The sequence below is a fragment of the Monopterus albus genome, unplaced genomic scaffold, assembly GCF_001952655.1.
Source record: "Monopterus albus unplaced genomic scaffold, M_albus_1.0 scaffold141.1, whole genome shotgun sequence".
NCBI classification, from domain to species: Eukaryota; Metazoa; Chordata; class Actinopteri; order Synbranchiformes; family Synbranchidae; genus Monopterus; species Monopterus albus.
In genome coordinates this window covers 336575-353709 of record NW_018128021.1, presented here as the reverse complement: position 1 = coordinate 353709, position 17135 = coordinate 336575, and the positions used below count along the sequence as shown (strand labels likewise).

Here is a 17135-nt window from a genome sequence, read left to right as displayed (position 1 = left end):
CCACTTTTGGTCCCCAATTATGCAAACAAGAGAAAAAGAAGTCATCTTTGGTTGCAAGTATGTTGTGTTTCATAATAAGCCGGCTAGGAATGGCAAAGTCTTCTAGCAGTGTTTTAATTGTCTGTACTGTAGATGTTGTGAAATTTAGTCATGAATGACTTAAATTGTCTTCTTATTTCCAGCATATAGATTGCTTTAATAAAGGTGAAATGCTGTGCTTTCAAGAGATGGTTTATCTCATTTAAATTATTTTCGCCTTGTGCTGGCCTTGAGAATATCTGTTGGTTCTTCAATATGCCATTATAATACTTAACAATAATAACAGTACTGTATATATTGGGTTGGAAGACTGTGATAGGTATTTTGTGAAAGGTCAGGAAGATAACTTTGGGATCAGTCATTAGTGCTTCCTTACCTATCAAGGCTTCAGAGTGGAGCAGCCATGGTTCCTATCCTTCCTATTAAGGACTGCATTCCTCTGGTGTGTCCTATTGGTTTTGCATTTTATCATTCAAGTTTTCCATTGCCTCTAACTTGGCATAATGCTGCTTTTTCATTCGAGATGAGAGACTACTGTTGTCCATTTGACAGAAGCAAAGGCAATTCAGTCAAGTAGCTTGACTGTGTAATGGCTGATCTCTTGTTCTTGTTGGAAAAGTTATTGCAAAGCAAGACTTGCAAAGACCAATTTGCACAGGGGTTGTCAAATTTGTGTCCAGATTTGGAAGTACAATAATAAAATGTGTTATTATTTACAGCCAATATTATCTATGTGATAGCCAAAGGTAGATTGGCTATGTATACTAAGTGTGGTATTCTTAAGTTTTTTGAAATAGGCCTGCACTTCCAGTTGGATATGTGGGATTTAGTCTGAAGGTTTGTAAATGGAGCAGTGCTCCAGAGAGGAATAACAATTTGGCTGTACCTGTGTTTTGAAGCTGTATATAAACTCCCCACTGACTCCAGATCTTGTTTTTTATTAAAGGTAATTCTCTTTTTGGTTGTTCAATCTATGTAAAGGTGGATCTGTCTCCTGCACTGATGGCTCGTATCATCCTGGACAGGTTCCTACAGGACATGGAGGGTGGAATGCGTGAGTAACACGTTTCCATTTCCCACTTTGCCCTTTCTATCATTTGCTCCCCCATCAGTCTTAATTGTAACACTTTGTCTTTTGAATCTGTTTCTGTTTGAGTCCCAGTTCTCGCTGTAGCAGCTGTATTTTCAGTCTGTCCAAGCCTAATGAAAGATAGACCACATTTAGTAGTAGCTGCATCCCAGGGCACATGACTGGCAATTAAGCACTGGGAGGACCATCTACCTCTCAGCTGCAGTTTGGATCAATGTTAGCTCACCTCATCAGTGTTATTTATAATGCCCCTGATTTCCTCCCTTACCCGTCTTCATCCCCCGGTGCATCCATCTACCCCAACTTCTTTTCCTCCTTCGTCTCCTTCTCTTTCTCCAACCTTACTGTGGCCCAGGGAGGAAACCAAGTTGAGGAATAGTATGGAAGAGGCAACAAACCATTCCAAGGTAGCGCTTATGGACACACTGCAAGAAGACAAAGTTCCAGATGCAAATTTTTTTTCATACAAAGGGATTGTACAAAAATTGCATACATTGTGGTTATGTTTTTTCCATCATAGTAAATTTGTTTACATCATCTTTTTGCAAACCTGTTTGTAGAAGAATTCCCTCCTTCTTTTTTCTCAATCTGGGATTCCCAATATCATATGCACAGATGGTTTCATATCATTTCATGGGACCTGTCTTGAGGACTGGGTGGGTGTGGGTGTGTGTGTGTCTGTGCAGTAGTCAGTGCTTTGAGAGTGAATCGCATGATGTCAAAAAGACATGCTTCCAATTTAATCAAGAAGGAGATTAAAGTGGAGGTGTGTTATTTTCAACTTCGCCACAGCACAGCCATTTGTCAAAGTCAAAGATGTGATTGCTTTGGACCCACCGTTATCCAATGCCTGTCAAAATACTGGTTTGAGCAGCCTGTAGAACAGGGCATTCATCCAAGAGAAACACTCAGATAATAATGCACTGTATCCCTCCATCTCCATACAGTGAAAATATGCTGTATTATTGGTGAGAGTGGATTTGTAGCAGACAAAACTTCCTGGTTGATCATTGTTTAATTTCACAGCAGTTTTGTAACCATGCAGCATCTCTCTGTCTGTGGGCCTGCGTCTTGAGGAAAGTGATTTCACAGAGACTAATGTACTTACTAAGGACTTGCTGTGACTGAAACACCATAATTTAGATTAGGTTAATATCTAAAATAGTTTACCTGCCAAATGAATATAACACATTGCGTCACACTGTACTTTCCCACTGTTGTCATTGTCATTGACTGTGAGGATAACTTCTGTCTGACAGAGCTTGTCTGTAGTCTCCTCATGACCACTTGGCCTTTGCAAATGAATTGCTGCCCACTTGGGCTGCACGGTCACATCGTCCAATCTCCCTGTGTGCATATTAGACTTAGTAATGTGTTTCCATTATGAAACAATGCAAGGATAATTGTCTTTGCTGGCAATTAGCTAGCAGGTTGGTTCAGTGCTATTGGCAGGCATATCTGTCATGCCCCTCCACCCCCACCAGCCCCAGACTGCTCCAGTGTTCATGTGTGTGTATTTGAGTGTTTTTGTCAGAGTCCAGAGGGAGGGCAGGCAGGCGCACTGCAAAGATCAATAGACTTCTATATAAGGGACATTACCACCAACTGGTTGAGTGGCTTGCCTTTGCCTAGCACCATTAAGAGACACAGGAATGGGGCCTTTGGGACTGTGGAATATATGTACAATCACTAGTGCTGGATCAATACAGAGTTTTAAATTGTTTTCTCTCCCTTCCTTGTTTTGTTTTGCTTGCTTGTTGTTGCCCTCCTTCCCTTCCTCTCCCCTTCTCACTAGCTGTACGCGCTACTACCACCACACCTCAACATGACGACACCACAGACGCACCGAGCTGCCTCCCCCCTCACCTTGCAGCAAAAGTATTGGAGAAAGCATCAGTCAGACAGAATGAAAGACTATCTGGTGGCGTTTGTAAATAAATCAATACATTCAAAGCAGTTTCATCACGTATTGAATATGATATCAACATCCATAATGCTCCTTGTCTCATGAAAACAGACTGGGCAGTAGGGGAGAAAAGGTCACATGTGCACTTTATGCTGTTTATATCCACTATTTGCAGGTGGGAGCTGCACTATAGTATATATGATTTTTGGGCAATATACAGAATAATGAACCAGTTGAAACCTCTTTAATGTATATGCCAGAATTCCTTTCAGGGTTGTTTTTAATAAACCTAAGTGCACAACACTTTGGATCCTGGACATGAATACTACACTATTTAGTATGAAAATAGTGAATGCAAAAGTAGGACAGCAAACACATGTATTTTTATTACAGATTTTTCCCTATGTATTTTTTTTTTCCAAAAAGATGTTCCCATCATAATTTACTATTCCAAGGCCCAAGTGATTCCTTTCTTACTGGAATGACAGGAATCTGTTTAACTGCAAAAAAGTTAAATATAATTGAATTGAGCCAAACTGGATAGAATGTTTTGTGATGGTCTAGAATACGTGACTTGATTTAAAATGAAACAAGGTGGAAAGACCATGCTTGAAAGGCTGTAGCAAGCAAATGTTCTGTGTTTTAACTGATTCTCTAAACAGATTAATTTTGAATTGAAATGAAAATTAAACCATTATCGCTGAAATGCATTGAAGTCACTGCTCCAAATAATGGTGCAATTGACCCATAAATTGTACTGTAAAATAAGTTTAGTTTAAAAATATTTAAAGTATGTAAGTTGACAGAGTTGATGTTCGACATTGGACAGATATAAGCTGACTAAATTCATCCTGTGTTCACACTATACTGTATGTCTCAGCCCACTGATAAGCTTTGTAAATAATATTACATTGTTAACAGCTACATTGTCATTCTAACTCTAATAGATACTACTTCTCAGAAGTCACTAGGCACATTGGGGGAGCTCCTGCTCTTTCTTTTCCCCTTCCTGCTATCTCTTCATCTTTCTCTCTATTCCTCCTTTTGACAGGAGTTGATGTGCCTCTAGATTTAAACATACTTTTTTGAGGAGGCAATTTTGCTAGCTATTTGACCTTTTCCATTTTCCCAAGGCCCAGCTCCAGATTAGATTGCTGCTCCATGTTTTGTAACTATGTGATTCGACAGCCTTTAAGATTTATTGTCACATTCCTTTACAGAAGCCTTGTACGCAAGGTTATAAAGGTCTTGTGTTTGATGTTAACACTGTGAGAATGTTAGCGCTGACTATGATCCTTTGGTTTCTTGACAGAATTCATAATAGGTACAGTGTTTTGCAGATCAGACGTGTTGATAACTGATATTGTATTATGCTCTGTCCAGTAAAATCTCAGCTTAGTATCCACTGTGATTGTTATGTTTCCCTTTTCTCTTGTTTTCAAGTGCTCCTCTCTTCTCTTCCTTACCTCTCAGCTGTGGCAGAACTGGTGTGTATACGCAACCCTTTTTTCAAGTAATGAGAGCAAGGGTACTTCAAGAAGGGAGGGGTTAAGGAGGCAAAGGCAGCTTGAGTGTTTCTGTGCATGTGTGGGTATGCATACAAGTGGTGGGTGCAAAGGAGGTAAGCAGCAGCGTGGCACTTCACTTGACAAGTATACTAATTACTCCTTTTCAGCAGAGAAGCTCCAGTCAGCCTCTGCCACAGTCTAATGGCCTGACCTGGGAAGCTTCTTTCCATAGCAGAGTCTTCCCAGATCTACTATTACGACTGCCACACACACACACACACACACGTACACACAGAAATGTAGAGTCTCATCTCACTGCTATCAGGGAGAATCAGGTGGAAGCAGATCAGTTCTGCCCCAGTAACCTCTTCAGGGAGTGGGCTCCGCCTGCACAGGAGATACCACCTCCTATCATCAACTAGCACCTACACACCACCACAGATCTCTTAAAAACTGGGGTTCCCTCCCCCCTTGCTCTTTCTCTCTCTCACTCACTCACTCTATCTCTTTCTCTCATTCCCATCTTCTGTTTTTTTTTTTCTTCAGTACGGGAGGATAAATTTAAAAGGAGTAAATTGGAAAATCAAATGAGGGCTTTAGGCAGCCGCAGAGATTTGCAGAGCTGTCGGCCAGCGTCGAAGAGCCTCATCCATCATGTCCCACAAGTAGTCAATTCCTCTAGTATCTGTAAATGTTTTCAGATATTAGCCAATTTATATGCTCCGAGATTCATCATGGAAAATCAGCTTTAGCGGTGCACATTATCAGGACCTGTCTCTCCCTTGCTCCATGAAGTTTGATGAACGAGTACCCCTCCACAGCTCAGTGGCTTGGTGCATAGGGAGTGTGTGTGTGTGTGTGTGTTTGGGGGGGGCACATAGAGGAAATGGGTAAATGCCCCCCAAACCGTAGGAAAAAAAAAGTGGGTTTTTTAATTAATAAACAAACTTGCAGAGGAGCTCATCAGTGTCAGGGGCAATAACAATCGTCATCCGTTATTGTTTATTACGTTCCTCCCTCAACAAATGTTGCTATCTAATGAGGTTTCTCGACATTTTTTTTTAGGTTTGAGATAATGACTTTTTCACCCTAGTGGAGAAAGGAAGAGTAGTTACAAATGACACAAGTAAGCAATGAGAAATCAAACCAAGGTTATGTTGCTGTTACCTTGCTCCATATAGTTTATCTTGTTTTGGAGTTGCATATGAAAACAGGCTGGTGATTTGTTTACACCCATTGTTTTCTTTAGCAAATCCCAATGGAGGCGTAGTGTTTCACATCTATTATTCTCCTCTTTCCTTTTTGTTCTGATGTTGACGGTGCGATATGGTGCTTTAGTCAAAATTTATACCAACATGAGACAATTACAGTAAATTTGGTGAATGTTTACAAGGTGCAAAGTTGTGCTGCAGGGCTTTGTTCTCTGTGTCTGGTATTCTTGAGATGATGCTTTTTATTTTCCTTCATGTGTTTTATGTGTGCTTCTGTGTGTGCCTGTGGTGTGTGTATTTAAGGAGCGTGGCGTGTGTGGCAGAGAGGAGCTCAGGGTGTCATAGAGGAGTGCTGCCGTGCAAGGCGGGGGCGTCTTTAATAAATGTATGCTGATGTCGGAGGCTGCAATGATGCGAGGGATGCAAGGGCCCTGTTGTTATTTACTGCTGTGTTTGTGCACAGCAGCGAATCCTGGGCCTACAAATGGCATTACAGCCTGTGATAAATGAGCATTAGGGTAAACTCATTTTAAAAGCATTCTGATTTATTAGCAGCCTGGCCTTCCATTTTCATCAGGTCAATGCTTGGCTGAAATTCCACAATGTCAGCGCCAAGGTCACCTCTTTATGGCTATTTTTAACCCCATCATTCAGAAAGAGCAGGGGAAATGGATCTTGTCACTTATTATGGCCATCTACCAAAAATATCAAAACACTGGCGACACAAGGACAGAGAAACAGAAATCTAGTCCTGGAAGTGTGTGTGTGTGTGTGTTATGTGAGACCAAAATGTGGTGGTGGTCAACCTCCAATTATGAACCCTAGTAAGACAAGAGCTTTAATGGCTACCGTTTGCCTTCAGAGAGGTTTATTACACACTACTGTTTTGCAGAAGCAGCGTCAAATCTATAAAACGACCATTAGGAAGAGGGAAAAAATCAATCAAAATGCCATTAAAGTGGAATAAGTTGCCAATATTGCTGATGTGGTTGCGGGTCCTTTGATTTTCCTTCAGATTATTAGGCACAGTCGAGTAGTGACTTTGTTAAGGGAAACCAGTGTTGTTGGGGAGTAATATGTCTCCTGGCTTCATAAAGTTTGCTGCCTCATATTTCCTGCTTTATTGATTATCCATTATCATTTGTCATGAGGTGTCCTAACTCAAGGGGAAAATATAACCCTCTCTCTTCACTGCCGCCTGCACTGCACAGGAGCATGGTATGGATCTGCGTGTGAAGGTACCAATCTCTGAGAAAAATGAGCAAAGAAAGAAAGCACAGCCCTGTGCCTTGCAGCTCTAAGAGGCAGTGTGGGGTTATGGGGTGGGCTGGAGGAGTACCATGGCTGGGAGACACTGAAAAAGAGAGAAGGTAACAAAAAAGCGGAAGGGGGGGGGAGAGAAAAAGATGGAGATAAAGAAGAAGAAACAGAAAGAGAGGAGGGAATGCTGAATGGGTGTTGTTTTTCCTCCACCCTCCTCCCTCTTTATTTCATCATGAGGCAGATGGGATATCACAGCACTGTTTGTCCTCTTTGTGATAATTTTCTCAAGGAGTATTGCCTTTGAAAGAAATGCACATGTTAAGATAGGACAGAAAAGAAAGGTATTAAAGGTTTTAAAATGCTCTTCTAAATGCCTTTCTATTAATAAAATTCATTTAACAGACACAAGTTATCTAGTCAGCATTTCTAAATGTAGACCCAAGTCTTTTTCACTTAATCTTTTTTTAGGGATCCTGTGTGCAGTATTGGTGCAGGCACCATCCATGCCTGAAATGTGAATAGAAACAACCCTTGTATTGTCTGTAATGCTGCAAGTCTGTCAAGACAGTGTGTGTATATATATATATCACCAAAATGGCGCATCTCAACCATTTCGTCACACAGTGATACAATCCATTTAATTCAAATCTTTTTAAGAAATGATTTAAGGAATTTTTTGCTGTTGCAGTACAAGCGAATCAACCCACCAGGCTTTCCTTTCTGATTTATAATGTTAGTAGAGCAAGAATGGGGAAGAGAGATGCAGAATAGTCAGTGTTCATAACATAGATAAACTACATGGGGCTCCTGTGCTCTGAGCTAAGACATTTATCTATAGAAAATCTCTACACCAAGCAGCCATCTGATGGACTAGTGTGGAAATACTGCACTGACAGTGGCATGGTAAATTACAGTATGTCAAGCCTGTCTTTTGTCTCTATATTTTTGGGGTTTGCTTTTGCAGCAGTTAAATTTTTTACCAACGTAATAAAAAAAAAAATCTAACATGCTACAATATTCAATCATTTGCATAATAAAATTTGTGATCTTTGTATTTGTTTCTCTCCCTTTTTTTGTTCCCAGCCTCTAAAACAGTTGTCAGTACTATGCTTAAGGAGCCATCCTTGATTCCAGACCCAATTTTGGCCAATAACATATACCAAGTAAGTGTTTTAATTTTTAAATTTAAACAGATATGTCATAGGAAGTCATTTAAATTATTTATATATGTAATTGTATATTCATGTTTTAAATAGTTCAGTGAAATTTTATATAAACTTAGAACATTTGTTACCCTCCCCTTCACATGTAACAGATGTACTGCTTCCATGCAGTGAGTTTTTAAATGTAGCACCTGATTGACAGAAGGCATCAGCCACTCATGTTTGCTTATGAGGTCACGTGAGAGCCGGCGGTCATGCCTGCTGCTCCGCCAGCATCTCCTGTGTTCTCTTCTTTCCCAGCACTGTATGGACTTCCTCGCCTCACCTCTTTTCCACCCACCCACCCTTTTCACACACCATAATATTTCTTGCCCCCTTTTTTCAGTGCACAATAAATGACTGCTGTTATGGACCGCTGGTAGACTGCATCAAACAGTATCCTATCCCATAAAATTTTAAGCCTGAAATTGACGAGGAGCTATTGAAGGGGATGAGATGTGTCTGACTTCACCTGACATAAAAGTTCTGCTTCACAGAGGAAGTGTTTCATCCTGCCTTCCATCCCACTACCACCGATACAGCAGCTGGAAGGTGATGGAGGGAAGAGGAGAAGGAGGAGAGGATAGGGTGATCTAAATGCATATCCATGTGCAGGCAGTGGATCAGACCCAATGTTCTATGATACAAGAAAGAAAATTAGCACTCATAAGCCTGATGGTCATTGATGTGTTTTTTTGTTGTTTATTTAACCCACAGGATTTGTTATTTGATGCTAATTACAAAAATATGAGTTATTCTTTTTAACTGGACTGTTCTTGGGTTTGCTAACTTGCATGATGTTCAGTACCAGGAAGCAGGCTATGTATCAGTCCAACTTGTACTGTTAATTTCCGTTTCACATTGGTTTTATTTATTTGTACCTTATGTGTCCAGTCTTTCCCTTTCCTTTGTTTGTCAAACAAAAAAACAACAAAACAAAAAAACGCCTTCTCTAGTTGAGGCTTGACCTTGACTACAGGGGCAGAACTGGAGTGCAGGCTATTCAGATGCAAACAGCTGGGTGGCAGGCCGACTGTTTCCTGGGGGAAGAGACTTATTTGAATGAGTGACATGTGTATGTCTGTATATTATTGTGTCTGCTTAGGCTTTCGTGTGTGTGGTGTGGCTGGGTTGTTTTGTTCATAGCCAGTCAACCCTGTCCCACCCTGCCCTCCTTGCACATCCCCCTTTTACCTTTCTTTTGCAGTCCTCTCATCAGTGTCAATTTAGAGTCAGTTAACTGTTTCACAAAGAGTTCACAATAACCACCCCTCTACCATGTGCCTTCAAGGATGTCCGCACAAAAGAGGAGTAGCTCTTAATGCATAAGATTGTATAAATCAGGAAATGCATGTATTAGAAGCCATTTTTACTGATTAGTGTTTGCAATACCCTAAGAACTTTTCTCTCTGCCTCTTGTGGTGAGCAGTTTATGCATGATATACTGTACCTGACCTTTCTGCGGCATCAAGAATCACCGTCATGATGCAAGATGGCATTTATTTTAAAAGCATTTTTTTTTCCAGTGTTTTTAGAGGAATGAGTGGGACCAGTAGTCCATGCTCTCAGTGCATTTTGCCAAATTGGCATTAGTTTTGTCTTCTTCATTTAGGTAATGCACTTTGGAGATTTGTTGTGAAAACGGATTAAGGTTGACCTAAAATCTCTGGTTGCACTCTCGTTATACATCGGCATGAAGAGTTTCACTTTACTGTACATAGTAAGTCAACAGTGGACAAAAGTAGATTCTCAACTTTAACTGATGTTAAACATACACGTGCACAACTGAGCTTGCATTACCTAATGTCTTGCATGTTGTTGCCACAGCAACCTAGAGTATATGTTGTGGTTTCCATAGTTTGGTAATTGCCGAGTCCCCATTCTACCTACACGTTTTGGTGTTTCAGCAGACGTATACAGTAGAATACTGCTCTTGCTGTACTGTGTGTTGGAATCCTTGACACTGTTCTCAGCGCTATTGGCCAAGAGCATGAGGTGCTGCTTCGTGACAAACTGAAGGAGAGGAACCTTTCCTTTCTAGGTAAGCCATCTCTTGACCTTCTCATCTTTTATCTTTTTTTAAGTCGGTTTGATCATGGTGGTGCAGCCTTTTTGTAAGCTTAGTAAAGGAAAACCTGGGCATGACTGATGCTGAGGATGTTATCTCCTATTGATTTGAACTAGGAGCTGTTATCAAATATCCTTGAATGTTTATCCACCGGCCTACAATGAATATTTAAAGAATAAAAGCTTCGAAGGTAGCTCTTAAGGTTTCATTAGTTGCAGTATTCTGTTCTCTCAGGTTACTGCTGAGTATTTTCTTTTTCTAAAATGGATGAAATTGGCTTGTTTCTTTTTACATGAACATGAGTATAATGGTAGTGCCATTAAGGGGATCCCTGACTGCATCTTGGTAACCAATTACATTTGTGTAAAAATAGGTCATTTTCTTACTATCTTAGTTTTCTAACACTATAGTCTTATTCCAACATTATTAAATCAAGGTAGTGTGTCCAGGTGTGAAATTGTCAAACAGAATTTTAACCCCCCCCTCTTCATCCCCATCCCCTAGGTCAGATGGGTGATGAAGAATAAAAGTAATTCCCTCTGTCATTAAAACCATATCATTTACTTGGACCTGCAGTGCTGACCTTTCTTCAGGGCTATACAGAGGACTGTTCTAAAACTGTCAGAGTTCAGGGGGCATGAGGGCCACAGAGGCACCCTCACCCCATCTGATAAATGGATTGGAAATAAGCTACCCAACAACAGGGATGGCCCATTAATTTTAATCAAAGGTGATCAGAGCCACAAGACAGTGTCAACAGCCCAGTAGGAGTGAGTGGAGGACACCACCCAGGATGTCCCTCTGCAGGCCTCTGGCAGCCTCGCTGACCTCGCTCAGCTCTCTTTCTCCATCCTTGGCTGATGCCACCTCCTCACCACCATCACACCGCCACCCTCCATTTCTCCTCAATTCCCTTCCATGCCTCATTAGTTGAGCTTGGCTGGAGACAAAGAGGCAGACTCTTTCAAACTGAATGACCTGGTCAGCCTGAGATTTAATGGAGAAATCAGGTGTTATAGGGATAACGGCCGAAGCGCACCAGAAGTCAAGGACAATGACTGCAGCCTTCGCAGGCAGGGGTCAGGCTTACATAGGCTATAATGCCAACCTTGTCCTCTTGCTGTATATTTTATAAAGCACTGCCAAACTGCAAATGGCAGTGCAGCTCTGTAACTGGGCTTTACAGGTTTTTGTGCGGTGACAGCAAATGTGTGGTAGATGTAATGGATTTACTGTACTTGTGCTTATCTCCTGTTATTTTGTCTGTTTTGCTAGCACTGAGGGTTTTTGTTAAAAGCACCTTGGTGAAAGCAGTTTTCTCGGTAACCTATGACTCGTGAGCATAGTATAGAATGGTTACCTAAAATAACTTCAGAATGAGAATTATTTCAGTATAACAGTCAGATGTTAAGATTCTGTTCTTCATCTCCTGTAGATGAAAACCAGCTGAGAGCTATGGGCTATGACAAAACACCTGATATCATCCTGGAGGTCCCCGTTGGTTAGTATTTTTATAATAAATGTCAGTGTTTATCTGAAATAACAGACTGCTAACTTTAGGTGACTTTTTGTCAGAAAGGTGTATGCACTTGTCAAAATGTTGTCATTTTAATGGCAGACCTCTTTTGATTTTTGTGAATGACAGGGGAAACAAATTATGAAAATGTCACTTGTCCCTTCTAGATCTTGTTTGTTTTGCCTTCTTGATGTCAATTTTTCTGAGTGTTGCTGTGTGGTTTTTTTTTTTATGAAAAGCTGTGGAGGGACACATTGTACACTGGATTGAGAGCAAAGCCTCATTTGGAGACGACCACAGCCATCGCACCTATCTCAATGAACAGTTCTGGAGCTACTGGAACAGGCAAGTCTTCTGTCCACGTTCTCATCCCGTTGTGTTGTTTGTCTTCTGTTTCATGTGCTTTATCTGAATAGAGTGTATAATGCAGCAGCTACTATTTTCCCAGTCTGTGTATAGTTTATAACGTCTCCTTTTTGACCACAGCCCACAATCAGCTTTTCTCAGTATTATTAAGGCAACTCATATCTCTGTCTAACAACACTGACCCCTTCCTCCCTGGGATAGACCACACTAACCCCAGACTTCCTTATGGTACATCTGTACATCATGCTACTTCCACATCCCCACCTGTCAACCTGTCACTGCAGTGCTCAGTGGCTCTAAGCTTGATTGTTTTCTAGAGTAATACACTATTTATTTGTTTGTTTTTATTTTTGGAACGGAAAGTTGGGTAATGGGTGATTAATCTATTGTATCTGTTGTCATGAGAACTCTGGACAAAAACAGGCCCTGGTGGCTCTCGTCCTCGTCCTGGGGGAACAGAAGTGTGCATTTCAGTGCTAGAATAAAATTAACAACATACAGATTTTACTTTTCCCATTGTCTCTTGTGTAAAGAATTTTATCTAGATTATTTTTACACAGAGAACACCAACTTCATTTATTTTGTGTTCACACTGTGAAAGCACAAGGTTATACCCCTTTAAAGCCCCTTTCAAGAATCTTAACCATTAATCTGACGGTATCTTAACACATTGTCTGAATGAGAACCCTGATCACTGTCCTGTAAAAGTTATGTTGACAATAACCTAGTAACAGTTACGTATCATGTTTAACATGGCACAAGTCTGAAGTGCATGCAGTCACATTAACAGATAGGCATGCCCAAGATTACGATGTACTTACATAGGACATTGTTACATCTTGTGGGCTTACCAATCATGACAGTAGGTGTCTGTGCATGTCTCTTGTGCATCTTTTTGAGTTGCTGAGCTCACTAAAGACACAGCTGTTTTGGAGAATGTCCTAAACAGCAATAACATGAGGGAAAAAAAAAATTCTCCTCAAACATGTTTGTCCACCGTGTTGTCATAAAACTGGCCTCATACATTATACGTAACCTTATGTGCTGTGTACCGTGGCTCTCTATGTCATGACTGTGGGTATGTCTGAATGAAGCCATGAGGAACATTAATGTAAACATGATGTATGTCTGAATGACAGGAAGCCATTGATGAAAACAGCATTATTACTTGTCCCATGTCTAAAAGGGGCTTTATATAGTCATTTACTGCTGGTTCATAGTTTCTTTCCTTATCAAATGCTAGCAAAACTAACTTGCTGTTGTACAAAGTGTCATCAGCCTATTATCCAAATCGTTTAGCACAATACTCAGTGTTACACTGGCTAAATTTCAAACTGAAGTAATAAGGTACACAACGTTTCTGTTGTGGTACACACAAGAGTAGTGGCCGATCACACATGGTCTTTACATCCCTGCCTCCTTTATCACAAGGTTCCAGTCGCCAAGTTGAAAAGTCGCCCACACTGCCTCCATTCGCCTCGCTACTTCCCCCATCCCCCAGCCGTGACGGCCAGCTGACATGTTGTGACATAGTGCTGGAGTGCTGTGAGGTTCCAAATCCCAGGCACAGCTAGACTTTCTCCTTCTCTTTGTCTTTGTTTTTGTTTGCTTGGTGCATGTACAGTACCGGATCAGATTCCTGGATCTGTCAAGAGCACAACAGAATGAGAAGCTGTTTATCGAATGAATTTTCATGTATTTTTTATGCATTGTTTCCCAACCTGAAATAATTCATCTGTTGTCTGCCTATCAGAGATAAGATAGTGAAAGAGTTATTTATAGCAGATTTTTCCTGTAGATAACCTATTTTCCTTTCAAAACAAGTCATTATATTTATTCTCTTATAATTTTAGCCTTGGTCGTCACAACCTGACCCAGAGCAAGAAACAAAAAATGGAGTCAGACAAAAATAAAGGTTAAAAAAATCGAATTTATCATACTTAAACTAAAATCAAATTAGTGTGTAGTGCATGCCAATAATCTCAAAACCAGGGGGCTTGTAAGGAAGATGAGAGAGAGAGAGAGAGAGAGAGAGAGAGGGGTTAGAAACTAAAGCTACTTAAATAGACTTATTCATTTGGTCATGAATAAAATGAAAGGAAATAAATATCATCATACCCAGGAGTTCTAGAGACTATTGTGCATCCTATAGATAATGTAAAATTTTTAAGTGGCATTTTCTTCAAAGGCAGTTCCAAAATATGTTAAGATGTGCCAATTATTAAAATAATAATAATAATAATATTATTAAGAAATGGGGAATTCTCGTTCCATGTTGCCCCTGCCAACTAACCTACTGATTTGACTCAGTAGTTGCAGCAGAACATTCATTTGATTTTCAAGGGAAGATGACTCATCCAATATCATTGAGTAGGTCATAATCAATGGTGTGTTTTATTTTGTCAGGGTTACATAGTTTTATTTGTAAATGGCCTGCTTCCAGAAGAAAACCTATTATTGTCATCAGGAACTAAAAGTCACTGAGGGGTGAATTTTAAAAGAGCTAGTCTTTGATGGTTATGATTTTTTGTTAGATCTCATTAAATGCTTCTAAGAAAATTGATGAATAAAATAAAAAAAACTTTGTTTAAGCTCCATACCATTCCTAGAGAGCGGTTAATAAGAAAGTACTTAAATGATTGCTGTCTCAGTCAGTCAAACTTAAAATGATGTGAAGAGAGCTCATTTGATTAAAACCACAGGCATAATATAGAGATCAGATGTCTACAAAAATATTTCGTTGTAAAACTCGGTGTCCTTTCTTGGTTTAGATTTAAGAAAATCTGTTTTTAATCTTCGTCTTTGGTACTCATGGCATTAGTTTACGGTAGGTCAAAACAGAATACTAACAGCTTGATTGGACGGTTAAGGTTAGTGTCAGCCTTACATGTTTGCCCACGGGTGTCTTTCATTGATATTCACTGGGTCGGGCATGTCCGGGTGTATTAAGGAACTGACAAAGTAGATCCTATAATGTCAGCCAGCAGCCTGGTCAGATAAACAGTGTTGTGTCAAAAAAAGAAAAAATGCCATTCCCTTCAGACCCTACCTTTTCCAGCATGCTTGTAATTTTTAATTGACATTTACTGCTGACATTTCCAAAATTGCCTCATCTTTCTCTTATTGTTAGACCTTACGTGTTATCGCCTGAAGTGTGTGCATACATGTCGTGTTTTTGTGTGTTTCTAAAGTGAAGACCCCAAAGTGAATTTGGGGTCAGTGCTTTGTTGCCACAAAAACGTAAACCATTGGAGAAATGGGGGACAAAGAGAGTGATGGGGTGACATCAGCCTGCTTTCACTTCTAATTAGTTGTTTTCAACTGATGAGATGGGTCCTGAAAGGCTGATGTTTAGGATGTTTGTCCATTTCTCAAACTCATATTTCAGTGGTTGACACTAAAGCTTTCAGTTTTCTTTTTGACTGCCCTTGGAATCGCAGAGCGCTATTTGTAATTATTTCATTGCCCCTGACTGACATTTCCAGTGATTTGCTTATTTTTCATGAATTCCCTCTTTGCTTTAACTGAGCTGCTTCACCCATTTCTTGCATTAATTGTTCTTGCTTTGCCCTCGAGCACCTCAGAGTGAGCTATGGGGACATGTTTTTGTAGACGGGGAAAAAAACATAACTAATTTTCCTCCAAAGCCCTCACCAACTGCATTTATCATCCAAACAATAGTCTTGCCAACACACTAACCCCATAATGAACCCCTCTTCAGTGGAGTGAGGGGTAATGACGCTTCACCTACAGTGCACCCAAGAAAAAAAGAGAAAAGGGGAAAAAACGGAGAGAAAAACGGTCTTCTACAGAATCAAATGGCATGTTCAGGCCCAGTGCCTGGATGAGATGGTGAAGCAGCAGCAGCTATTGGTGTCTTCCAGCCATCAATCTTAGCTGGTGGCGTTCCAGAGCCAGTGAGCCCTCTGCTCTGACGGATGTTCAGATAATTGAGTTATCCATCTCGCCCAACTATCAGAGTTGCATAAAAATTATTCACCTGCTGGTGAATATTAAACACATAATGAGCCTCTTGTGTGTTTTAGGATATGTGGGTAAGGTTAAACACAGCATGTAATGAAATATGGACCCTTGTGTGGTGCCACTTTAACTGTCCCTTCTTGATCATGCTGTACTTCAATCAATTATGGTTGGCAAGGTTCTTCCCATAATTCTCCTAGCAGCAGTTTCACTTTGTGAATGTGCTTTGCAGTTGTAATGTTTTAACTGATCTACAGATCCACCTATTTATCCACCCATCAAGAATTACAACCTCTCTGGTGTCTTTTGTCCTCCATTCCTTTACAAGGGAATGCACAACAAAACCAACAACTACATATTAAGCAGCTAAACCTCTTAGACATCTCTACATTATCATGGTCCAAATTTGCAGTAAACAATGACAAACACCCAAATCTCTATTTCTGTAATCCATCAAATTGATTCAAGTGCACAAATATTATGAAAGCCAGTATATGACTGTCATTATCTGAAAAGATTCTTGATAAAGTGTATATTAAGCTAAATTAATCAGACAAATATAAAACCAGAACTTTAGCTGGCTACATAGGTTTCTCTTAAACAGATATATTGCTTGTCTTTTTATATACCGTTTGTCTAGTCTTTGCTTGTTTTATTTTCTGACATCTCTGCTCTGAGAAAGTAATTTATCAAGGTATTAATTTGTCAGATTATGAGGGCTCTTTGTGGCCCTTAAATGCCATCCATGCAATATTGTTAAAGAATCAATAGAGTAAATCAGAATATACTGTTTACAAAATAGCTTTTCAGCAACAAAGCTACTTTGCACTGTAGTATAACAAATTAAATGGATCAATGTAGAGTCAGATAAGTATATTCAGGTTCCTTTCTCTTCACCATTCCCAATTTTCCTTCCCTGCTTTCCCCTAACCCAACAAACACAATGGACAACCTGTGCAGAAATGAACATGAATGCCAGCACGCC

General features: G+C 40.1%; 1 protein-coding gene across 3 annotated transcripts in view; it reads left to right on the top strand.

Moving 5' to 3' along the window:
* Positions 1 to 17135, top strand: part of cdin1 (CDAN1 interacting nuclease 1) — a 50905-nt gene that overhangs the window by 13750 nt on the left and 20020 nt on the right. For 2 of the 3 annotated variants that reach the window (XM_020614043.1, XM_020614044.1), the window contains exons 6-11: positions 1021 to 1093; positions 8101 to 8180; positions 8566 to 8615; positions 10193 to 10260; positions 11723 to 11788; positions 12043 to 12148. In XM_020614043.1, coding sequence (XP_020469699.1) covers positions 1021 to 1093; positions 8101 to 8180; positions 8566 to 8615; positions 10193 to 10260; positions 11723 to 11788; positions 12043 to 12148 — 443 coding nt within the window. Of the gene's footprint in view, positions 1 to 1020; positions 1094 to 8100; positions 8181 to 8565; positions 8616 to 10192; positions 10261 to 11722; positions 11789 to 12042; positions 12149 to 13600; positions 13683 to 17135 lie in introns of those variants that run through there. The other variant, XM_020614046.1, reaches the window with a different exon arrangement.